General features: G+C 45.9%; 2 protein-coding genes across 4 annotated transcripts in view; one reads left to right on the top strand and one right to left on the bottom strand.

Moving 5' to 3' along the window:
• The window catches only part of LOC116503927 (ceramide kinase-like), a 37,161-nt gene extending 28,285 nt beyond the window's left edge, over window positions 1-8,876 (top strand). Inside the window, 4 exon segments of the mRNA XM_032210663.1 lie at window positions 433-596; window positions 3,675-3,874; window positions 6,982-7,178; window positions 8,317-8,876. Of these exon segments, the coding sequence (XP_032066554.1) occupies window positions 433-596; window positions 3,675-3,874; window positions 6,982-7,178; window positions 8,317-8,380 (625 nt within the window). The 3' untranslated portion in view covers window positions 8,381-8,876.
• Window positions 8,877-9,412: 536 nt separating this feature from the next.
• The window catches only part of G6PD (glucose-6-phosphate dehydrogenase), a 44,768-nt gene continuing 28,688 nt past the window's right edge, over window positions 9,413-25,492 (bottom strand). For all 3 annotated transcript variants that reach the window (XM_032211099.1, XM_032211097.1, XM_032211096.1), the window contains 11 exons: window positions 22,035-22,072; window positions 21,841-21,949; window positions 20,950-21,167; window positions 19,436-19,594; window positions 18,554-18,679; window positions 16,746-16,839; window positions 15,192-15,378; window positions 14,344-14,579; window positions 12,127-12,203; window positions 11,279-11,371; window positions 9,413-9,512 (listed from right to left, as the gene is read on the bottom strand). In XM_032211099.1, coding sequence (XP_032066990.1) covers window positions 9,422-9,512; window positions 11,279-11,371; window positions 12,127-12,203; window positions 14,344-14,579; window positions 15,192-15,378; window positions 16,746-16,839; window positions 18,554-18,679; window positions 19,436-19,594; window positions 20,950-21,167; window positions 21,841-21,949; window positions 22,035-22,072 — 1,428 coding nt within the window. In that variant the 3' untranslated portion in view covers window positions 9,413-9,421. The remainder of the gene's footprint in view (window positions 9,513-11,278; window positions 11,372-12,126; window positions 12,204-14,343; window positions 14,580-15,191; window positions 15,379-16,745; window positions 16,840-18,553; window positions 18,680-19,435; window positions 19,595-20,949; window positions 21,168-21,840; window positions 21,950-22,034; window positions 22,073-25,492) is intronic.

Genomic DNA, 25,492 nt, shown 5'->3' with positions numbered 1-25,492 from the left:
AGTTGTTTTTAAACGCAAACCAAAGATGCCTTTTAAAAAACAAGTTTACATCATATTCTTATGCATGCCAGTTGCTGTGTGTGAGGTCATTTAAGGTGGTTCTGACAAGTGTCGTCGCATCTTCATATCCGGTCACATGGGCGGCAAGCCACTCCCATCCGGTCACATGGGCGGCAAGCCACTCCCACAAAGGAGGCCACACCCACAGAGTAGGTTCGAACAATTTTGAAACCCACCACTGGGTTTAGGATTAGGTTTAGGGGGGTTAGGTTTAGGTTTAGGGGTTAATTTTAGCTTTAGTGTTCACAGCGTGCTTTTTTTCGTCGCGCTGTGATGACGTCAGCTACGCGGTTTCGTCGAGCGCGCTTTAGTTGAACACGGTGTTTGTGGTGGAACCTAATTCCCAGCAGTCTAGGAATCATGAAAATTGGGTTGCCAATGCATTAAGAGGACTAAGTGGGGAAGACAAATAGGTGAACAGCTTATAACACCATTTTTTTTTTCCTTTTCAGCTGCATGGTTTGTTCTGAGTCTAGCAAAAACCTTCTGGGCGGAAGCAAGGAAGACAATTTTTCCAGAATTCACAAAGCAGGCAGGTAAAATCACCAAAACCCTTTTTTTTAAATCACAAACTGAACATGACAACATCACACACTTGACACTGAACATTAATCTTGCTGTAAATTAATCTTGCAAGTAAGAATAACCGAAGGTTAAACTTGCTAATCCTTGTGACAAGAAGCCTATAAGGCAGCATTTCTCTCTTTTTTTTAATTTTAATAAATTTTATTTGTTTGTACAAACTTCACATCTTTGCAACGCATTACATTTTTTTTAACCTATCTGTTGTGTCTGTTTATCTATACCAATAAATCTTTTTTAACATGACTTCATATATTCGTGCATTTACATTATTTCACACATTTTTTTTCATTCTATATCAGTGGTGGGTTTCAAATTTTTCGAACCTATTCTGTGGGTGTGGCCTCCTTTGTGGGAGTGGCTTGCCGGCCATGTGACCTGGTAGGAGTGGCTTGCAGGCCATGTGTTCTCTCTCTCTCTCTCTCCTTTGTCTCTCTGCCCCTTTTTCCTTTTTCTTTCATCTCTCTCTCACTTTTTTCTTCTTTCTCTTCTTTCTTTCTTTTCTTTTCTTTCTTCTTTCTTCTTTTTCTCTTCTTTCTTCCTTCCTTCCTTCCTCTTTCTCTCTCTGTGTGAGTCTGTGTGTGTGTCCTGTCTGTTCTGTCTGTCAGTGGTGGGTTTCAAAAATTTTGGAAGCTCTTCTGTAGGTGTGGCCTGCTTTCCGGGTCCACTGGTGGAACCTCTTCTAACCGGTTCGGTAGATTTGACGAACCGGTTCTACCGAACAGGTGCAAACTGGTAGGAACCCACCTCTGTTCTATATATAATATTGTATATGTTCTATGTATAGCAGTTTTTAATACACATTAAGTATTTCTCATACAGGATCCAATCTGGGCCAGTCACTGGGACCAGAGGTCTAATCTTCCGAGTTTTGGGGCTCATGTTGGAGCCCATTCTCAAGAGAGAAGTTCCCTCAGGATGGGCTCCAGGACAGGTCTGAAAGCTCAGAAGATAAACTTCTGGTCCCGATCACTGACCCCGATTGGATCCCGCAGCATTTTCCTGGGACGTGTATATTTGCCTTCATTCGCGAGTGTTTGTCATTCATAGCAACTTTCAAGGTGAGTAGACTTCAACTCCCAGAATTCCCCAGCCAGCAAGCTGGCAGTTGAAGTCCATCCATCTTAAAGTTGCTGAGGTTTAGAAATACTGCTATAAGTTAAGCATTTGTAGCTCACCACTCCCACCCCCTCCATACTGGGGCTAGTATGGGGGCCAAGTGTGCATTTCACCCTGGGTCGTAGCCTTCAATCTAATCTTAGTCCATTTGGCCGCTGCACCAGTTCTCCGTGGTGCATGGACAATGAGGTCAAATCTGACAAACCAGGTTGAGGGATGTATGAGAGACACAAAAATCCAGCTAACTACTTCTCACTAATCTTCATGGTATTGGACCTGGGTACTTGAGAGACCGCCTGCTGCCAATTACCTCCAATAGACCGATTAGATCCCACAGATTAGGCCTCCTCCGAATTCCATCCGCCGGCCAATGCCGACTGGCGACTACCCGGAGGAGGGCCTTCTCTCTGGCTGCTCCGACCCTCTGGAAGGAGCTCCCCGTGGGGATTCGAACCCTCACCACCCTCCAGGCCTTCCGCAAAGCCATTAAAACCTGGCTGTTCCGACAGGCCTGGGGCTAAGAGCTGTTGCCCCCCCCTCTCGAATGGTATGGTTGTTGTGTGCTTTTAAATTGTGTATTGTTTTGTTCGTCTTTTTATCCCTTATCTGTATCCCCTTCCCTGACTTGGATTGTGAGCCACCCTGAGTCCCCTTTGGGGAAAAGGGCGGCATATAAATGTAATAAATTCAATTCAATTCAGTTCAATCTGCTTTCACTAGCATTTTTTTAAAAAAGGAAGCTATGCACACACACGGGTCAGATTATGTTTCCAGCTCATGTCTTGTTAGGTTAGTCAAATAATCGGATTTAATCTCCTTTCTCTCAAGCTGGTCGAAAGGAAAAAAAAAAGAGAGACTGTTGAAATAAAAACCTTTCTAATTTCATTCTGCTGCCAGCTTGCTGGGTGATCTTTCCACTTTCTAAATTTAGGATTCTCCTATATAACGAGGACCGATACTAATGCTAGTAATAGTATTTAGTTACTGTTTTATAACGTCGTAATGCTTACATAGCTAACGGATTCGGAGGGCTTGAAGTGATGGACAGAAATTCCTGTTACGCATTTGGAAAGGTTATTACGGGGCATCCTTGTCTGATGTTCTTGGCTCCTTGCCATGCAGTCTGTCTTGTGTTTCAGTGACTACTTGATTTCCCTGGAAAAGCAAACTCAAGGGAACAGGGCTGGCAGGCGGTTTCTCTTTTCGGTGCCTCTGTTTTGCAAACAGCAGCAAACACAAACACAACTGGTCTCAACTGCTTTGCTTTCTTAAGAGTTGGAATAGAAGAGAGAGCATCCGAAGAACCCTAGTTTCTGCAGAAATAAGATACCAGGCGTATCTTATGTGCCTTTGGCAATCTCAGACTGGAACTGCTAGGTCCAGTCAGCATAATGTCAGAAAATGAGGACTTGTCCCTGGGGGAAAAAAAAAGCCTTGTAGTAGGCAAAAAGTAGCAACGAAGTGGTTGTTTTGTCTTAGTAATAACCAATCTTACCTGGATTCCCTGGCTAGCTAAGTAAGGAGCCCCCTGGGGGAAGATAAGTCAAGAGGTTAGGTCTCCTCCGATTCCATCTGCCAGCCAATGTCGGCTGGCGACTCCCCGGGGGAGGGCCTTCTCTTCGCAGCTCCAGCCCTCTGGAACGATCCCCCCGTGGAGATCCGGACCCTCACTACCCTCCCGGCCTTCCGCAAAGCTGTTAAGTCCTGGCTGCTCCAGCAGGCCGGGGGGCTCTCGATATATCCAGCCCCCCGGAGATTGTGATTGTTGTATATTTTTAAGGTTGCTTGTGTATTATTCCCCCTCCCTTGGTTTTATTGTAAGCCGCCCGGAGTCCTTCGGGAGTGGTCGGCATACAAATCAATATAACTATAACTATAACTATAAGATAAACCTGTTTCCTTCCCCCCTCCAGGTAGCGAATGGCAGCGGGTTCAGGGTAGCTTCCTGGCAGTCAACCTGACCTGCATGAGTAGTGCCTGTCCTAAGAGCCCAAAGGGTCTCTCACCTTGTGCCCACCTGGCTGATGGAACTGCTGACCTTATCTTGGTGCACAAATGCTCGGTCTTCTCCTTCCTGCAGCATTTGAATCGGCACACCAACTGCTCAGACCAGGTATGGGTGACCTGCTGCTTTCCTATAGACTTGAGTGTGTGTGTGTGTGTGTGTGTGTGTGTGTGTGTGTGTGTGTGTGTGTGAATATAGCAATAGCAATAGCAGTTAGACTTATATACTGCTTCATAGGGCTTTCAGCCCTCTCTAAGCGGTTTACAGAGTCAGCATATTGCCCCCAACAACAATCCAGGTCCTCATTTTACCCACCTCGGAAGGATGGAAGGCTGAGTCAACCCTGAGCCGGTGAGATTTGAACAGCCGAACTGCAGAACTGCAGTCAGCTGAAGTAGCCTGCAGTGCTGCATTTAACCACTGCGCCACCTATTAAGTCTTCATGGTTATGGTTCTGCACGTATCCATGCAAAGAGTTATATGAGAAAGTAAGTGTTATTTATTCTAGCCCTGTGCTGGCTGGAGGGTAGAATCGTCTACCATTACATATTCTGAAGGAAAGGGCAACTGAGAGGAGAGAGGGCTTTGGCAGGAGTGGATGTACAGCAGGGGTGGGATTCAAATAATTTTAACAACCGGTTCTCTGCCCTAATGGCCATCTGGGTAGGCGGGGCTCGGTGGTCATGTGACTGGGCAGGCGTGGCCAACTCAAGGTCACTCACGTCGATGGGCGCTTCGCCTTAGCTGTGACAATGGTAATAAGGGTTAACCGGAGAGGAAGTTTCTGTAAGCAGGGCAATAAAGATGAGGCTGGAAACAACACCAGAATGTGTCCTTCCTGCCTTCCTTACAGGATTAGCTTTGTAAAGTGGGAAAAAACAAAAGGAGATTTCTTCCAACAATCAGTTCTCTGAACTACTTAGAAAGTTACCAACCGGTTTCTCCCGAATAGGTGCGAACCGGCTGAATCCCACCACTGATGTTCAGGGACTGAGCCTCACCGACAGTGTCCCCTCACTCAAACATGGATGGTTGAACAGATATCAATCACCGGCTGGTCTTAACGTCTGATAGGAGCGGACATAAAATAAGATTTATGTGATGTGACGGAATGTGGGAATGACCGTGAGAGTTCGCGGGAAACACATACTGTCCAGGGAACAATCAGATAAAAGGGTGAAAGCAAAGAAAGAAACCCAGGAAAGATCCTCCCTACTTAACAGGTTGCAAAAGAGAAAACAGGAGATTTGTACTACCAGATTGCAGGATTCCATTAATGTAGCCTTACGGTAAAATAGAATTTAGCTCATTTGGTTGTTTATTGATTGGTCTACTACCTGGCAAAGGCTGACATGCGAACCGGCTGAATCCCACCACTGATGTACAGACAGGTCTGCGGGAGACTCAGCATCCTAGTCCGTCTGGCAAAGTCGTGGCGCTCTACATGGGCAGCCTTGAAGAGTATTCGGAGACTTCAACTCGTCCAGAATGCAGCCGCGCGAGCGATTGTGGGTGCACCTTGGTACACCCACGTTACACCTATCCTCCGCGAGCTGCACTGGCTACCGATCGGTCTCCGGATACGCTTCAAAGTGGTAGTCGTAACTTATAAAGCCCTTCATGGTATTGGACCTGGGTACTTGAGGAGACGCCTGCTGCCAATTACCTCCCAAAGACCCGTTAGATCTCACAGGGTCGGCCTCCTCCGGGTTCTGTCCACCAGCCAATGCCATCTGGCTACTACCCAGGGGAGGGCCTTCTCTGTAGCAGCTCTGGCCCTTTGAATGAACTCCCCGTGGAGATCCGGACCCTCACCTCTCTCCAGGACTTCCGGAAAGCTGTCAAAACCTGGCTGTGCCGGCAGGCCTGGGGTTGATGAGTTCCCCTCCCCTCTCGACTGGTATGGCTGTGTGATTTTGTGTATTTTAATTATGTGTACTGTTGTTTATGTTCCCTTTCCCCCCTGAGTTGTTCGCCGCCCTGAGTCCCTCCTGGAGAAGGGCGGCATACAAATAAACCAAATACAATACAATACATTCTGATTCTCCCTTAGTTCTAAGCAATCTTCGGTACTACTGGCCATGGCATCTTTCTTGACCACTGTGAGCATTAGAAGTGGGAGACACGGCTTTTCTGCAGTTCTCCTTTTTTTCAGGGCCAGTTCCTGTCAGTGTTGATGGGGGGGTGGGGGGAGAGGTTGCGCCTAAGTCCCCTCACATATCGGGTGTTACAGGTTCAATGCTCTCACCCTCTCTAGTTTGAGATCTACGTGAAGCTACTGAGGAAGGTCTTCTGCTGGTACAAAGCCAGATATATAGATATAGATTATATCCAGCTACATACTGTGTATGTTGGGCCAATTAAGTGATGCTGTGGCAGTTTCAGTGTATATGGGGAAGAACAGACTGACAATCAACTCTTGACAAAATTGAGTGGCTACGCGTTTCAAATTCTCCTCTACCAAGGACTTTCCATATTAGATCCGATTGAGGTAACACTTCTCCCCAGACAGAATTAGTCTGCAATTTAGATCTCCTTCTTTTGAGGCAGTTTTTTGCCCTCCGGAGATTGAAAAACCGGCCCTCCGGGAAAACTGGAAATTCAGGAACGGACTTCCGGTTTGCTCATAGGACCGGTTTTTCACCCTCCGGAGCCTTCAGGGAAGCCTCCTGAAGGCAAAAAACGGACCTACAGGGAACCCAGAAGTTCGGGAATGGTGACTTCCGGTTTGGCAGTAGGTCGATTTTTTTGCCCTCCGGAGCCTTCAGGGAAGCAGGGGAGGCTGATTTCGCCCTCCCCAGGCTCCTAGAAAGCCTCTGGAGTGTGGGGAGGGCAAAAAAAAACATGGCAAAAGAGTGTGTGGGGGTGTTGCTGGTCACACGCATGCGCGGGGTGTGTGTGTCACACGCATAGCATTATGGCAATATCCTGCCTCAGCATGCACACTTAAGTGTTAAGGAAAACCCACAAAGTTTCATTTTCTGGATTAAAAACCATACTAAATTACAATTGATAAATTTAACAAGTTTCCCTCCATCTATTTTATTTTGCCAAATTGAATATTGCAGTAAGTTGACCGCCACATCCAAGTTCTAGGTGCTTGCAAACATTGCTCTTCTCCGCACTGTTAGCAGAGATATTTGTAACAGCTCCTTCCAAACTCTATAGAGACAAGGGGCTGCTTTTTGCTCAGGCGATGTAATTGTGTCCCACAGTTTGACCTGCCCTTTGTGAGTGTGCACCGGGTTCGAGCGGTTCGCTTCACCTCCCCCAAAGGGGAAGACTGGGAAGAAAGGCAACAAGCTGCACAACAACAGAACATCCTCTGTGGGGGAATATGCCAAAGACAGCCACTGGTAAGCTGCTGGACTTGTGATGGAGAGACGTTGGACCACACTGATATCACCATTCGGTACGTCCTCTGATGGGGTGATTTAAAAGATTCCTGGACTGAATCACAAAGGCACAGGGCGGAGGGAGCACAGTTGGCCGGTTCACCGACAAATGCGCGCTCGACAAAAGCGCGCCGACGAAACTGCAGCGAGAAAACCGCGAGTTCTAAATCACGCTGATGAATGAGCGCAGAAGCGCACCGACAAAAGCACGCCTTCAACAAACAATAACCGCGAGTTCTAAACCTAACCCTGAACCTAACCCTTACCTTAACTTAAATCACGGTTTTGTCGGCACGTTGTTGTGCGCGCGTTTATGACGTCGCGGTTTTCTCACCGCGGTTTTGTCGGGTCACACAGTTGGCCAGCTTGGACTAATGGAAAACACAGATATGAAATTTGGGGCTCCTTCAGCGGGATCCTAAAAAGATCACAGCAATAACTGGTAACCCAGAATGAGAGTGAAGAGTTCTGGGCAGAAATGAGTTTAATAGCAGTAACAAGGCAGAGCACGGGAAGATGATGGGGAAAAGCTCTGGAAGCTTGGTCTGACTACCAATCTCCCAAAGTGTGTGTGTGTGGAGGCTTCCAAAAATGGTGCAATTCTCGCTCGCCTGGCTCAGATTCGCCCACTGGGTTGCAATGTTTAAGGTTAACAGGAGGACATTATTAAATGCATAGAGGGCAATCACATTAAATAAGAGCTGCTGTCCAGCCTTGTGACCCGACAAATGCGTGCCCGACAACAGCGCACCGACAAAAGCGCGATTAGGGTTAAGGTAAGGGTTAGGTTTAGGGTTCTTACATTGTTTTCATGTTGTTTCTTAATGGCGCGCTTTTGTCGGCGCGCCTATGTGGGCGCAATTTCGACATCACATTTTTCTCATCGCGCTTTTGTCGTGCGTGCATTTGTCGGTGAACCGTCCAGCCTCTTATCGACTTCGTAGTATGCAGATTGCAGCATACCGCTAAAAAGGCCAAATGTGATGCTCGGTCTGAAAACAGCTGTGCAGTCCTGGCTCGAGAGAAAATATAAACTGGAAGGTAGCCAAGATCCTTAACAGGTGTTAAGAGGGAGCAGCTTTGGTTTTTTTAAAAATTATACTGCAGCCCTTATCCTTCAAGTGCTTCTTCCTCTGCTCTTCTCTCCCCCTTAAGGGTACACGGGAGCCTCATCAATCTCTTTGCTCGTGGAATTGAACAGCAACCCTGCATATCCTAGAAGTTTTCTGCCAGGTGAAAGGCAAAGCTCCTGCTGAGAACTTCACAGCACGGTTTCAAGAGAGCCGGTTTCCTAATATATGTATGGATTAGGAATGGAATCTAAGAGGTTCCAGGACAGAAGCTGAGCCTGAGAGAAAGTTCAGTTATCAGAGACGGCTTCCTCCATGAGGAGGTGGTGGCTCCAGCTCTTGTCTGCTGCCTTCCCCTTTGTTTGGAAAAGGAGAGGCATGGATGCTACCTTGGCAATACAGGTCCAAGCCCTGCTGCTCCCATATTTCATTTATAGCCCTTCGGGCCAGCCGCTGTGGTGCAATACTGAGATTCGGTTGCCCCAACGGGTGAAGATGAAGGAAGAGCTCATTGCTACAAGTAGACTTAAGAGGCCCAAACAGACACATTCACGAGACGCAAAATGGGGGGGGGGGGTTTGTAATAACTTTCGTTTACAGAACAGCATCATGTACAAATCGAAAGGAATGTTAAGAAGTAGTTCCAAGTAAAAGCCATTGAATAAAGCAGCATTATGTAGGATCAGTGTTTCTCAACCTTGGCAACTTGAAGATGTCCGGACTTCAACTCCCGAATTCCCCAGCCAGCATTCGCTGGCTGGGGAATTCTGGGAGTTGAAGTCCGGACATCTTCAAGTTGCCAAGGTTGAGAAACACTGATGTAGATAGACGAGGAAAGAGTATGGAGTGTTGAGAGCAAAAAAACAAACAAACACCACCTCTGCAGGTTCCCCATGGCTCCAGAAGCTTCCCCAGCATAGCAGCAGAAACTGGAATGGGATAGGGACAGAGGGTACCCGCGGTCCACCAAGAGGTCAGCAGAAGAAGATGCTGTTCACGCCGAAGACATCCCACTGCAGCTGGAGAAGCGCACGAGTGCCTTATCCCCAGTGAGTTGCTCCCTCAGACAAGATGGGCACGTTAGAGTCTTTGGGGTAGGACACAGGCCACTGCCGAGCCGGGATGGGCTCAGTTTCTCTGGAGAGATGTGGAGACGAGCTGCGGGTGCCATTCCAAGAGGCTGGCAGGATTCAGAGCTTGTGAGGATTGACCCACCGGTAGGTGCCTTCGTACTGAAAGCCAACTCTCTTCATCAATTCATCAGCCTCGGTAGGGCCACGGCTAGAAGATTTTTATAAAAAAAAAACTATTAATATTTCTAGAAACACGGCTATGAGCAAGCCCCACATATACTCATGGACTTCAACAAATAACTATTTACGATCGTGACCCGACAAATACGCGGCCGACAAATGCGCGCGGACAAAACCGCGCCCACAAAAGCACGCCATCAACAAACAATAGCAATAGCAGTTAGACTTATATACCGCTTCATAGGGCTTTCAGCCCTCTCTAAGCGGTTTACAGAGTCAGCGTATTGCCCCCAACAACAATCCGGGTCCTCATTTTACCCACCTCGGAAGGATGGAAGGCTGAGTCAACCCTGAGCCGGTGAGATTTGAACAGCCGAACTGCAGAACTGCAGTCAGCCTAAGTAGCCTGCAGTGCTGCGTTTAACCCCTGCACCACCTCGGCTCCCACAACATAGTGGGACGCGAAAACAACGTTATAACCCTAACCCATGTTTGTTGATGGCGTGCTTTTGTGGACGCGGCTTTGTCGGCGCGCATTTGTCGGTGAACCGTTTACGATTTCTGTACCGCCGCTCTTCTCACCTGAGGAGCTGAGAAAAATAGTAATGGTTTCCTTTAATGATCCAGAAATGTGCTGGTGTGCTGTTTTCATTTCCATGAAGTGACTGAAACTCATTAAAAATCCCTTTTCATATTTTACCTGGCCTAAATCTATCTATCTCCCCACTCCCCGGCCAGCACTTGAGTGATCTCAAGATCCAAGATCTCTACATGAATGCAGAGGTGCCAGGCAGTTTTGATACCTGTCAAATTGTTTTATTTGATTCTCCCAGTGGGCCAGCCTTGGGTCCAAGCCTTTGTTTAACTTTGTCATGTGACAAGGATCTGTGAATGTGCCTTAAGTGTTATCATTTCTGAAAATGAGTGCTGGGTAGCCTGAAAAGTGCCTAGGGATATAGCTGTCTTAAGATATTTAGTGGCATAAGTAAGTGAATGCAAAACCCAGCATGCCAGCTGAAAGAGAACCCTGCCCTTTGAGGAGAGAGCAAGACTTTTCATTTTACCTGGCCTAAATCTATCTATCTCCCCACTCCCCGGCCAGCTCTTGAGTGCAGAGGTGCCAGGAGGTCCTGGCAGTTTTGATACCTGTCAAATTGTTTTATTTGATTCTCCCAGTGGGCCAGCCTTGGGTCCAAGCCTTTGTTTAACTCTGTCATGTGACAAGGATCTGTGCACTAACTGTGACTTAGTGTAATCATTTCTGGAAATGAGTGCCGGGTATCCTGAAAAGTGCCTAGGGATATAGCTGTCTTAGATATTTAGTGGCATAAGTTAGTGAATGCAAAAACCAGCATGCCAGCTGAAAGAGAACCCTGCCCTTTGAGGGAAGAGCAAGACTGTTTCCAGAAGCCAGAAAAGGCTAGGAGTGACATTTCTGTGTATGAACAGATCACACACCAAGGGGCTGGGCTAGCAATAGCAATAGCAGTTAGACTTATATACTGCTTCATAGGGCTTTCAGCCCTCTCTAAGCGGTTTACAGAGTCAGCATATTGCCTCCAACAACAATCCGGGTCCTCATTTTATCCACCTCGGAAGGATGGAAGGCTGAGTCAACCCTGAGCCGGTGAGATTTGAACAGCCGAACTGCAGAACTGCAGTCAGCTGAAGTAGCCTGCAGTGCTGCATTTAACCACTGCGCCACCTCGGCTACTCTGCCTACTCTCTGTAGCTTGCTTTTCAAAGGAAGCATTGCTGCCCTCCCAACAGCCCCGCAATCATTTCTAATCTCACCTGCCATAGCTATAGGAAATCGGTTTGGTCTTCTCTGCCTCGATTTGGTGGAGCAGCGGGGTGAATATACGCCAGGCCTCTCGTAGTTCGTCACTGAGGGAGAAGGCAAGGAAGGTTAGGCTGAGTTGTAGAAATCCAAAGAAACTCTAGGAAAGAATTGTTATCAGACCAGAGAGGACTAGGTTATGGCCTTCATTAAGTACTGAGTTCTGAGTCTTCAATCTGTATCTATAATTCAGAGATTTGAAACTAAAAGAAACTGTGCCATAATGCTCTATGCCAGTGTTTCTCAACCTTGGCAACTTGAAGATGTCTGGACTTTTAACTCTGGCTGGGGAATTCTGGGAGTTAAAAGTCCAGACATCTTCAAGTTGCCAAGGTTGAGAAACACTGCTCTAGGCGCATCACAGATATGCATAACCCATGGAAGAAAACACCAGGGGCTATCAATACGCTATCAGGAGCTTGGAAAATGCAGCCGCCAACTGCTATCAGGCGTGACCCGTCAAATGCACGCCCGACAAAAGAGCGAAGTCGAAATCACGCCCACAGATCCACAGTGATAAATGCACGCCGACGAAAGCGCGCTATCAACAAATCACGCAAAAACAAGGTAATAACCCTAAGGGTTAGGTTTAGGGTTATCACCTTGCTTTCGCGTGGTTTGTTGATAGCGCGCTTTCGTCGGCGTGCATTTATCGCCGCAGTTCTGCGGGCGCGATTTCGACTTCGCTCTTTTCTCGGTGCGCTTTTGTCGGGCGCGCATTTGTCGGTGAACCACTATCAGGTGCTTGGAAAAGTTAGCTTTTTTCCTAATTGTGCCTTGCTGACACACACACACCCCTCACCTGCGCACAAAGTGCATCTGATTGCTACAGAAAACATCCAAGATAAGGCGCTCATAAGCATCTGGGAGTTTCACATCCTGCGGAAAAGAACAGAAAACAAAAGGGGTTTTTTTTGTATGCCATCAAATGCCCTAACAATTAGTGTACCTGAGAGACCGCCTCCTGCCGATTACCTCCCATAGACCGATCAGATCTCACAGGTTAGGTCTCCTCCGGATTCCATCTGCCAGCCAATGTCGGCTGGCGACCCCCCGGGGAAGAGCCTTCTCTGTTGCAGCTCCAGCCCTCTGGAATGATCTCCCTGTCGAGATCCGGACCCTTACGACCCTCCCGGCTTTCCGCAAAGCCACCAAGTCCTGGCTGCTCCAGCAGGCCGGGGGGTCCTGTGAAACATCCAGCCCCGCGGAAATTGTGAATGTTGTGGTTTTGTTTTTAAAGTGTTGTCTTTGTCTAGTCTTCCCCCTTCCCTTGTCTATTGTGAGCCGCCTGGAGTCCTTCGGGAGTGGGCGGCATACAAGACAAATAAATACAAATACAATACAATACAAATAGTTTTAGAAATGAAGCCTTTAGAAGCAGACAGGACACCTTAATTATGGAAGGCAGTGATAGGATACTTAAAAATCTAACGTTACCGTGTCAAGCGATGACTTCCCAGTCACTGCAATATGCCAGGATTCACATAAAGGGAGTCCTCAGGATCGGTTGCTTAGCAACACTTGAAGTTATGACGGTGTTCCCCAGGGCTACTTACAACCCAGATTTGAGGTTCTGATGGCTGCCGCCTCCCTCCCTCCCTCCCAAGCAGCCACGTTTTTGGCGCTTGGCAATTGGCTTGCATTTATGACCATTTCCAGTGTCTCATATCACATGACCACGATTTACTATGGGTTTCCGATGGCTATTCAAAATCAAAGTAATTGCATTTGGAGATCTGATCTGCTGAAAAACAATAGAGATGATATCCACATTTTCTAAAGATGCTCTACATTCCTACCCCTTTGTGTGAGATAGAGGTACATCTGAAACAGAGGTGGGTTCCTACCAGTTCGCACCTATTCGGTAGAACCGGTTCGTCAAATCTACCGAACCGGTTAGAAGAAGTTCCACCAGTGGACCCGGAAAGCAGGCCACACCTACTGAAGAGGTTCCAAAAATTTTTGAAACCCACCACTGGTCCTTGGATGTGATTATTCTATACTATCATGCTCATATTCATAAAACTCAGTGCCTCTCTGAAAGGGAAGGATGACTACTGCGTTTGTGGTGCAATCAGAACATTGCGTGTGTTGAAGTTGTTTTAACGCAAACCAAAGATGCCTTTTAAAAAACAAGTTTACGTCATATTCGTATGCATGCCAGTGCTGTCTGTGAGGTAATTTAAGGTGGTTCTGACAAGTGTCGTTGGCATCTTCATATCCGGTCACATGGGCGGCAAGCCACTCCCATCCGGTCCCATGGGCGGCAAGCCACTCCCACAAAGGAGGCCACACCCACAGAGTAGGTTCGAACAATTTTTGAAACCCACCACTGATCTGAAAATATGCCAGCAGTAATCTAACTTTCTAAAAAATAGGGAAACCAACTATAGACATCTTGGGGGTTTGAGCTATATAGTACTAAATCATTACCTCTCTATCTCCCACTACACACCTGTCCTTGTTTTTGAACATCCTATTTTCTGGCTTCAAGCATTACACAGAAGTGTGACTTAACCAAAACAGGCTAGGCTCATAAAATAGCAATAGCAATAGCAGTTAGACTTATATACCGTTTCATAGGGCTTTCAGCCCTCTCTAAGCGGTTTACAGAGTCAGCATATTGCCCCCACAGTCTGGGTCCTCATTTCACCCACCTCGGAAGGATGGAAGGCTGAGTCAACCCTGAGCCGGTGAGATTTGAACCGCTGAACTGCAGATAGCAGTCAGCTGAAGTGGCCTGCAGTACTGAACCCTAACCACTGCGCCACCTCGGCTCCTGCACTAATCTGACAATTCCATCCCACCTCACCCTCCAAACCAACTAATGAAGCTTAGCACGTTGTATACTGTTATATAAATTGGCTACTGTAGTTGAGTTCTTTATTTGGCCAAGTTTAGCATTTTATATAGACACGACCACGGGCATTCGGCTAACACACTGTATACAGCAGACCCCTTGAACACCTACCAATGCAAAAATGTGTTTGTATTTTCAATGGCCGATAAAATAATGTACCTTGTAGCGGTTGCCATAAGTGAGGTCCAGTTCGGATTCTTCTGGGTTGAAGAACATCCCTGGTTTCTTGGTCATCATCTTGGTGTAAACAGCCTCATTAGGCTGCACACGGATCACCAATTCATTGCGCTTGCATTGTTGTTTGAAAATGTCACCTGGCACCTCCCGGAACTGCAGCCGTACTTCCGCCTTGCGCTCATTCAGTGCCTTGCCACAGCGCAAGACAAATGGTACTCCTACAGGGAGGGGAGTAAATAGGCCATGAGATACAAGGACACTTGCCCACTACACACAGTTTCCCCGCAGTTCAAAGCATGTTTTCCTTTGGCTGGTCCTTTGCTGTATGGTCAAACCAGAGGTGGGTTCCTACCAGTTCGCACCTATTCGGTAGAACCGGTTCGTCAAATCTACCGAACCGGTTAGAAGAGGTTCCACCAGTGGACCCGGAAAGCAGGCCACACCTACAGAAGAGGTTCCAACAATTTTTTGAAACCCACCACTGGTCCTTGGATGTGATTATTCTACACTATCATGCTCATATTTATAAAACCCAGTGCCTCTGTGAAAGGTAAGGATGACTACTGCGTGTGTTGAAGCTGTTTTAACGCAAACCAAAGATGCCCTTTAAAAAAACAAGTTTACATCATATTCTTATGCATGCCAGTGCTGTGTGTGAGGTCATTTAAGGTGGTTCTGACAAGTGTCGTCGGCATCTTCATATCCGGTCACATGGGCGGCAAGCCACTCCCATCCGATCACATGGGCGGCAAGCCACTCCCACAAAGGAGGCCACACCCACAAAGTAGGTTTGAACAATTTTTTGAAACCCACCACTGGGTCACACTCACCATCCCACCGTTCATTGTCCACATACAGCACGGCAGCTGCAAAGGTAGGGGTGGTAGAACCAGTTGGAACCGTGGAGTCATCAAGGTAGCCCTTCTGAGCCTCTCCTTGTCCAGATGGATTGCCCACGTACTGCCCAAGGACTACATTTTCACATTGCACCTCTTTGATGCACTTCAGAACCTTCACCTAACAGGGAAAACATGGAGGAGACTCAAGATCACACAGCAGCAGACGTGAAGTGAGGCGATCCATATCCATTTCCAGACAATGCAGTCAACTTAACAGCGGGAATTCCAATGTGACCAACAGGCAGGCTTTCCAATTGGCATAGAGGTACACTTACGTGTATCTTATATGCTCAGAAAAACACTCTCCAATGATAAAGCTCTAAATACTTACCTTGACAGAAGAAATATTGAAGGCAGTGTTTCTCAATCTTGGCAACTTTTAAGTCCTGGGGACTTCAACTCCCAGAATCCCCCAGCCAGCACAGGAGTTGAAGTCCCCAGGACTTAAAAGTCACCAAGGTTGAGAAACATTGATTTAAAGGGAAGATAAATTAGTGGAAAGAACTGTTCTTGTTTGATCAGCATGGATGATCAGGTCATTATGAGACACTCAACTTTTCAGAAGAGATGGAAAGGCTTTAGGAAGATCTAGTCTTAGTAATTCATTCCTATTTTAGAGATAGATCAGCAGTCCCCTCCTTTGGGCCTCTAGGCAATGTCTAAACTTTGAGAACATGTCGCGGGTATTGACAAAGTGGCCGTTATGGTTAGACACAAAATATTCAAGTTACTTTAAGGAGAATCAGTAAAGTTGCTCCTTCCGATCTCCTGTAGCTCCCTCCTGTGGGGATATTCCATACAAGCCCAGGTAACCCTTGCCTTTTTTCCTGGCCAGATGGTCCCCTATGCAAGGGACCGTGATTCAGCGTGACCCGACAAAAGGGCGAACGACAAAACCGCGCCCGACTCAACCGCGGTGCTAAAACCGCGATGTCATCAACGCGTCGACAACAGCGCGTCGACAGAAGGGCGCTTTGCAACAGCGCGTCGACAGAAGGGCGCTTTGCAACAGCGCGTCGACAGAAAGCCAATTTAACTTAAGGTAAGGGTTAGGTTTAGGTTTAGAGGTTAGGTTTAGGTTTAGTTTTACAGCGCGCTTCTGTCGCCGCGCTGTTGTCACCGCGATTCAGCGCTCATTCGTTGGAGCGCTTTAGAACACACGGTTTTGTCACCGCGGTTTAGTTCGGGCACGGTTTTGTCATTCACCCTTTTGTCGGTGAACCGTGATGCAGCCATCCCTGTTTGTTTGTTTAAATCTAATACTTGTGGGATCCTTGGAAATAAAGGTGATCCTTGAAATAAACAATTTGTCTTATGTTTAGTTTGGTTTTGTAATTAATATAATCTAACAAAATGAAGCCTAGGAAGCTCTGGGCCTAGAGGAAAGCATTGTCAGCAGATTGAAATTATAGAAGGCTCAATAGTAAAATGTAGCAAAATGCAGTTTTGCCCGAAGGCACTGAGTCAGAAGAACCAGGATCCTACCTTTTCATCACGGACATCATCCGAGTTGGTAGAAGTTGGTTTCTCCATAGCTACCAGACAAAGCATCTGAAGAAGATGATTCTGCATCACGTCCCTACAGAAGTAGCAGGAACATCTTTTGATTACAGCTGTGCACAGTCATCCCATATTATTATTATTAGCATTATGCTTGCTATACAATTAGCCAGATGCTTAGACTGGTATTTTTATTCACCTATCGAGTCCTTCCCAAGGACTGAGATAGGCAGATGCTTGATGTTGTTATAAGTTCTGAAGGCTTTTCCAAGTAAAGCTGCCTTTCACCATTTGTTTTTAGTCTTTGTGTATCAAATCCATCTGCAGTTAGAATCTTCTATATCTCATCCGATACTATCAGTTTCCTTCACCTGGGTACTTGAGAGACCGCCTGCTGCCAATTACCTCCAATAGACCGATCAGATCCCACAGATTAGGCCTCCTCCGAATTCCATCCGCCGGCCAATGCCTACTGGCGACTACCCGGAGGAGAGCCTTCTCTGTGGCTGCTCCGACCCTCTGGAACGAACTCCCCGTGGAGATTCAAACCCTCACCACCCTCCAGGCCTTCCGCAAAGCCCTTAAAACCTGGCTGTTCCGACAGGCCTGGGGCTAAAGAGTTTTTGCCCCCCTTCTCGAATGGTATGGTTGTTGTGTGTTTTAAATTTTGTATTGTTATGTCTTGTCTTTTTATCCCCCTGTCTGTACCCCCTTCCCTGACTGAATTGTGAGCCGCCCTGAGTCCCCTTCGGGGAAAAGGGCGGCATATAAATGTAATCAATCAATCAATCAATCAATCAATCAATCAACAGCAAAAAGGAACACACCATTGCAATCTAGGCAGGGAGGGCAATGCTTCTACATGGGAAGAAAGGATCCTCCACATAGAAAATCTACATAATTAGATTTCTCTTTAACATGCTAGTTCTCAAACTACAGGGTAGCAGAGAAAAATAGGTCATTGGATGGGAAAAAATTGATTTAAAAAAAGAAGGAAGTGAGGGCAGTTTGCGGAGGAAATGCTCAGTAAGCTTTCATATCCAACCCAAATCCCCTCCCTTTATTTTTCACTTTTAGAAATTAGCTTAATCCTTAAATCTCTTTTGGATAATTTTATTACTTTATCTACCAACATTTATTTGTATTTTATACTGCTATCTTAAAGTTTGTAATACCCAGATTGCTAATTTTAATCTTTTGGCATGCATATGAGAAAACACGTACATTATTTGATTTAAAATGGATTTTTAGCCAAAATTCTTTCTTTGTGTGTATCTTTCCTAGTTACTCTGATATCATCAGTGTAGTTTTGGATATCTGAATACCAATTCCCTTGTACTTGTTAAATATTGCAATAAAGTTATTTCAATTTTGAACCTTTAAAAAAAATATAGCAATAGCAATAGCAGTTAGACTTATATACCGCTTCATAGGGCTTTCAGCCCTCTCTAAGCGGTTTACAGAGTCAGCATATTGCCCCCAACAACAATCCGGGTCCTCATTTTACCCACCTCGGAAGGATGGAAGGCTGAGTCAACCTTGAGCTGGTGAGATTTGAACAGCCGAACTGCAGAACTGCAGTCAGCTGAAGTAGCCTGCAGTGCTGCATTTAACCACTGCGCCACCTCGGCTCTATTGTACTTATTATAGTCATTATATTATACTTATTATAGTCATTGGCTTACTAAATGCATGCACTAGAATAATATAATAAATAAAATTGGTCCTTGTAAAATATCAGGAAATCTCTGCCATACCAACACCTTTTGCTGTACCTCAGCCCCAAAACGTACCGAATGATGCCAAACTCATCGAAGTAGCCTCCCCGACCCTCTGTGCCAAATGGCTCTTTGAAAGTCAGGATGACACAGGCCACGTTGTCACGGTTCCAGATGGGGCCGAATATCCGGTTTCCAAATCTATCAAGGCAACCAAAAGTGATCTGACTCAGAAGCTGCAAAGTAGAGGTCCCTCAAACAATGAAACCACAGGGCCTCTTAATTTTATAGGCTGGGCTCTCTCCACCCAACAATGCTCTTGTCCACACCCTTATAAAAACGATGCCTTGTTGGTATTAAGGTTGCTGAAAGCTTCCACACAGGAAGAGTTTGGAAACTTTAAGAAGTTTCCTTCGGGAAAGAGTCCTTCGGGATTGGGCGGCCTATAAATTCATTAAATCAAATCCAATCAAGTTTGGTTCAGTGTAGTGGTGGGTTTCAAAAATTGTTGGAACCTACTCTGTGGGTGTGGCCTCCTTTGTGGGAGTGGCTTGCCACCCATGTGACTGAATGGGAGTGGCTTGCTGCCCATGTGACCGGATATGAAATTATGAATTAGTACTTAGGTGGGTCCAAGTAGCTATTCAGAAACTCTGGCATTAAAGCATGCAAGTTTTAAAGCTGTCAAGTTACAAGATCCTTGCCAGTGGTGGCTTTCAAAAATTTTTGGAACCTCTTCTGTAGGTATGGCCTGCTTTCCGGGTCCACTGGTGGAACCTCTTCTAACCGGTTCGGTAGATTTGATGAACCGGTTCTACCGAATAGGTGCGAACTGGTAGGAACCCACCCCTGGTTCAGTGTAAACAAGTGAAGGTAAATCTGATTTGGGTAGCTGCTTATCTGCACAGATCCACTTCGTGACTTATTTTCACTTATTTTCAGGTTTTTCTACTTTACCTGAGCACCATCAAGTTCTGCACCATCTCCTTGCCCAGGTAGTGGTCAATGCGATAGAGCTGGTCCTCTCTAAACAGTGCCGACATGTGATTGGATAGATCATTGGAGCTCTCCAAATCCTTGCCGAAGGGCTTTTCCACAATCAGCCGATTCCAGCCACTTGAGATTTGGGACAAAAAGAGGATAGAGTTTGTCTATGAATCATATACGTACAAGTGAATGAAGCCAAGGAAGGCTGCTCCAGAGAAAGGCCATCCAGATTCTGCTTCAAACATCATTGAAAAGCGATGAAGGTCAAAAAGCCTTATCTGAATATGTATATGATGCTATCACAGTGGCATTTTCTGTTTCCACCTTGCAGGCCTTAAAGGGCTCTGAAGAGCACCCAAAATGTACTCACATCACTATAAGTCTTGCTCCGTCCTCAGACACTGCTTGTATCTTTTACAGCCTTAAACAGAAACAAACCACCCTTTTTTTCTCTTCTATTTTACTCCTTTAGTACACGGGTTCACCAACAAATGCGCAATAGACAAATGCGCGCCGACAAAACCGCGACGGACAAATGAGCGCCGTCAAAATCGCTAATTGATTTTCGACAAAATCGCGACGACAAATGCGCGTCATCAACATGTTAATCAACATTAACATAGTGGGACGCGTATACGTATGTTATAACCCTAACCCTAATTTTTATTTTATTTTATTGTGCTTGTCATCGCGCTTTTGTCGGCGCGGTTTTGACGTCGCGGATTTGTGGGCGCGATTTTGTCGGCGCGTTTTCATCGGCGCTATTTTGTCGGCGCGCCTATGTCTATCGCGAAAATGTCGGGTCACGAGTACACGAACAAGCAATTTTCAAAAATAATTATTACTATAAGGACACATTGACAGACTCCTCATTCTTCCTACTTACGTCCCCTTTCAGCTTAAGAAACGTAAGAAAAATAGCAAGGGTTTTGTCTAGCGGGGGAGGGACGGCCACAATCAAGTTAATGGCTTCGCAATTCCTAGGAGAAGATTTGCAACTGCTTCCAAGGAAGGACTATTTATTTTCCCCTGATGTGACTTGTCCCCTTTCTTCTTAAAGGGCACTTGTGCTGGCAGAATTTTTAACTATGCTTCATGTTAGTCAGGGTTTGGTTCCGTTTCCTATGCCTCCTGTCAAATACAGCCTCCTCTGACACTGCAATAGCAATAGCAGTTAGACTTATATACCGCTTCATAGGGCTTTCATCCCTCTCTAAGCGGTTTACAGAGTCAGCATATCGCCCCCACAATCTGGGTCCTCATTTCACCCACCTCGGAAGGATGGAAGGCTGAGTCAACCCTGAGCCGGTGAGATTTGAACCGCTGAACTGCAGATAAGTCAGCTGAAGTGGTCTGCAGTACTGCACTCTAACCACTGCGCCACCTCGGCTCTTATACAAGCCCCCTGCATACAAGCTCCCTTTTCTTTAGGTTCACTGCTTTCTGTTATCCCTCAGTAAGTAACTCCGGGCCCCAAAACTTACACAGAGCTCATGCAGGTTTCCCGGATGTGCGTAGTGACTTCCTTGTAGACACTGGGCGGGAGAGCCAGATAGAAGAGGCGGTTTGCCTTCTCTCCATTGTGAAGGGCATTCAGGTGGGCGTTTAGCTTTTCAAAAGAGGCCTGGTCATCATATTGGCCTGAGATGTACGAATTGCGAGCAAAAAAATTGTCCAGTTTTTTTTCTTCCTCGGGGCTGGCCTAAAACAAGATCAAGATTTGTTATCCTGCAAAAAAAACCCGAGTAATAATTCTTTTCTGCTTTCCTATAGATGTGCTTCTCCCCTATCACCGCCTATGGCAGCAGCAGCAGCAGTCTATCAGTCCTCATCTGGCAGAGTGGATCGGTTCCACCACAAATCCGCGAAGCCCTTATCCGCGGAGACATAAGCGTGAAGACTAATTCGCGCCGTTCTAAGCGCTAAGGAAAAACGCGACCCTACCGCGATGACATAATCGCGGAGGGCAAATTCGCTCATTCCCAAGCACTCAGTACCCTAAACCTAACGCTAAACCTAATGCTAAACCTAACCCTAACCCTAAACCTAATCCTAAACTTAACGCTAAACCTAACGCTAAACCTAAACCTAACCCTAAAACAAACCCCTAAACCTAATCCTAACCCTTACCTTAATTGAAGTCGGCTTTCTGCCGCGGCGCCGTTTTAAAGCGCCCTTCTGTTGCCGCGCTGTTGTCGCGGCGGTGATGACGTCGCGGCTTTACTGCCGCGATTTTATCACCGCGATTTTGACTAGCGCGGTTTTGTCGTGCCACGGAGTGGATCAAGTTCTGGCTCTTAGCAGCATTACAGCAAAGTCCAAGGATATGCTTATTATCCCAGGAAGGCCAGAGGTGCTAAAGAGGCAAGGCTCACCTTGAGATACGGGTGACTCTGTTTGCGGATATCGGCAACTGTGAGCTGGGATCGGGCATAGCCCACCACATACGTGTCGTCAGGAAGCAGCCCATCACGATATAACCACCTGTGCAGAAAATCAAGCTAGTCATGAAATCAAGCCAGGTACAAGAAGCATGAGGAATCTTGCTGAGCAGCAAAAATGAACCTACCAGATAGTTGGATAGATCTTCTTCTTGGCTAGGTCTCCCTGCGGATAGAAGACAGAGGGAAAGGCCATTGGTTGATTTTTTTTAAAGAGATGAACAGGTGCGCAGAACTGATTTTAAGTCTTTGAGATTGGAAAGCAAGTGGCTAGGAGTGAACACCTACTCTCGCCCTGAATTCCGTCCCCGGCAGGGGTGGGTTTCTCGCCCCGTTCCAACCGGTTCGGTTGGAACGGGGCCGGCGGCGTCCTCGTGCACACGCACGGTGCACGCATGCATACTAGCGTCTGTGCGATGCTCCAGCTGCTCCTGGAGGATCGCGCAGGCACTGCATGCGTCCTGCGCATGCGTGGAAGCGCAGAACTCGTCAAAACCGGGTAAGGAGTGCGGGCGGGCGGGTGCGCCCTTCGCCATTCCCGGAAGTTACTTACTTCCGGGTTCGCCGACCAACCGGTTCGCAGGGACCGCCGCGAACCGGTTGAAACCCACCCCTGGTCCCCGGGGATCACAGAGGCAATAAAAACTGAGAGAAATGTGTGTTTTTTCATCTCAGGACTCATAGCATCCTATGATACACACACACTGAGAATAATTATATGTCCATATCAACTCCTCTATTGAGGGTAACCAGTCAGCAATTAGTGTATCGAAGCAGAGTATAAAAACAGGAATCATTACTCCCTTTTCCACATTCTCTCCTTCTGCAAAGCTTTGTCTGTTTTCCAAAGACTCCTTTGAAATCCAGACTTTTGGGAATATTTGAGAGAGAGAGAAACGCTTGCAACCCAAAATACTGTCTTAATTCCATGCTCTACTTTGTGCCTGCAAAACCGAAATGCTGCAACATCCTGGAGCTGGAGAAGAGCCTGCTTTTCACTGTATTGCACTTCCCTAACACAAGCCCTTTATTCCTGTGTTGCGCCTGGCACTACCACACTGCCTCCAAAAGGCCCTGGCACTTGTCTTTACTGAGTCACTGCATAGCAAGCCCAGGGGTTATTACTAGGCCATTGGTGCTGGCTGCAAAAAATGCCAAGTCATGACATCTCAGCATGCAACCACCCACACTGCGGGCTCTTAGCCCAGCTCCATCACACCCTCAGCTGTCAGTTGCCTGCCAGGCTGCTAAGCAAGAGAACGTGCAAATTCTAGGGAATAAAGGCAGAGGCAGAATAAAGGCGAGCCAGGCCTCTATTGTGTCAGCAGTAACCAGGGCACCTGAGGCCAGTTCCAAGGTGGATCAAAGGCAGGAACCCACCACTGCCACCTAGGCTGGGGGAGAGGCAACAGTTCAGAACATAGAAAGGGAACCTTACTAAGTCTGTGTTGGTGCCCCAATTGCTGCCCACAGAAAGTTGTCTGTCTGGTTTCTGGAAGCCTACCTTTTTCTGCAAAGCTCTTGGATCACACCTTTTAACCCTCATCCCACAATTAGCATACAGCCCGAGCAAGGGCACCTGGATTGGGTTACATTCATATAATGTCTGGCATGTCTATCCTCTGTAATTTATATTCATTCTATTATTAAAAAGCTAAGCCTCTAGGTTGGGAAAGGGGTATATATTTCTTTTGTATTATGAAATTCTTCATTTAATGAAAAGCTATCAGTGGGAAGTGTACTATATATTTACACCATTGCTTGGGGGATTAGCAGAGTAGAAGAAATGGAGGATTGCCCTTACAAGAAATGAAGCCATTGAAATATTTTTGTGGTCTCAGGATTGGAAGAGGAACCCCAAAGGTTCCACGTTAGTCTTGCATTTGCATTATCACCCACTACTGTAATAAAACCTAGATGACAGAGTTTATTCCAGAGTTATCTGCTACCATTTATTCCCCATACAAAGTTTAAAAATGTAGAGCATAAAACTGATAGTGTACAATATTGGTTCTAGGTAGTTGTACGTAGAATTAAAGTCATTATATGGCTAAGTTAAAGTTCTGTTTAAAATATTAAACACACAAATTCTTGATGGTTTATTTATGATCTTTAAATACCATTCTTCTTACTATTCATCACAGGGAGATAGTAGGAGTTAGTAATTTTTCCCAACAGGACAGAACATAGTGAGTATGAGGTCTAGTAATACCAGTTTTATGTGTGTTGTACCACTGATAGTCCGTTTATACACTCGTCGTCACAATAGAAAACACCATGCTAGTAGAAATTACAGGCAGAAATATAGTTAGGGCTCAAATGATTAGAATCAGGGATTTTAGGAGAGTTTGAGATTACTAATCCAAAGCAGCAATTCGAATGAAAGGAAATAATACAGTCATTGATGTGTATATGGCCAGGTTTAACAACAAAAGCTAAGAGCTACGATTTTTCATGGAGGAGAAATAAGAAAAATAGTTTTTACGTAGGAATCCGCCTTGATAGCTAAACAAAGAACAGGTATTACAAGAAAAAGAAGGCAGAAATGGAACATGATATTTCCACTATATCTTTACTTCCCCGCAGTAACAACATAGCCTCAGATTGACAGGAACCCAATATCTCAAAACCAAAGCTGGCCTTAAATTACGGCATTAAGATACATTTCCAGAAATTTTAGAAATTGCATAAGCTAAAGTGTCGTGTGTCCCGTCCCCCCCCTCACAAACTTTAAGCCGTTTTAGGGTTTGGGGTTTTCTCTGTAATGACACTATTATCTTTTGGCGCTTGGCCTAAATCAGTCTGCTTCGCTCTCTTCTGGTTTCTAAAAATCTAGTGTAAAATTAGGGATGCTATGTGCTTTGAAGTAAGTATGGGCATGCATAGCCCACTTGCTGGTGCCTCCTTAAAGCAGCAATGTTTTTCCAGGATGCTTAGGTAATTGTACTAAGAAAACAGGCATTTGAGGTAAGGAGCGGTTAACATACGGTGAGAAGTAGCTTTGGAGCAAGCAAGGATGTGCTGTCACTAGCTTCTTACCTCAAACATATATTTTTTCTGGGATTACTCAGTCAGATGAATACATCAAAGACACAACTTCAAAGACACATCAAGAAGATAACAACAGGTGCAGGATGCAAGGCTTTGTTTTTGCTTCAGATCTAAAGTGCTGTGTATCTTTATTTAAAATGCTCCATTTAAGAAAAGCCTTTAGCCTTCCAGGTTGATTCAAATGTTGCCTCTGTAATTATTGTTAGAAGCAGCCTAAATATTAACTAATATTGTTAGTTGCTTTAAACTATGAATGTAAATAAATCAGTTTTGTGCTTTTAAGTGCATGACACTCTTATTTCAATACCACGTATGCTTACTACCAGAATGATTGTATTTGTCTCAGCAAATAATTGAATGTATAGAATAATCAAGATTGAATGAATTTGTCAGTATAAATTCCTCTTGGAATGCCTGAGTTCTTGTGGACGTAATATTGATGAATTATTCCCTCTAGGGAGTACTTCTTTAATTAGAAGAAATTCTCCCTGGAGGATAATTCATAGACGTTATATCGACAAGGATTTAGGCATTC

This window comes from Thamnophis elegans, chromosome 2 (assembly GCF_009769535.1).
Source record: "Thamnophis elegans isolate rThaEle1 chromosome 2, rThaEle1.pri, whole genome shotgun sequence".
In the NCBI taxonomy this organism is placed as follows: domain Eukaryota; kingdom Metazoa; phylum Chordata; class Lepidosauria; order Squamata; family Colubridae; genus Thamnophis; species Thamnophis elegans.
This window is presented reverse-complemented; position numbering and strand designations above follow the sequence as displayed.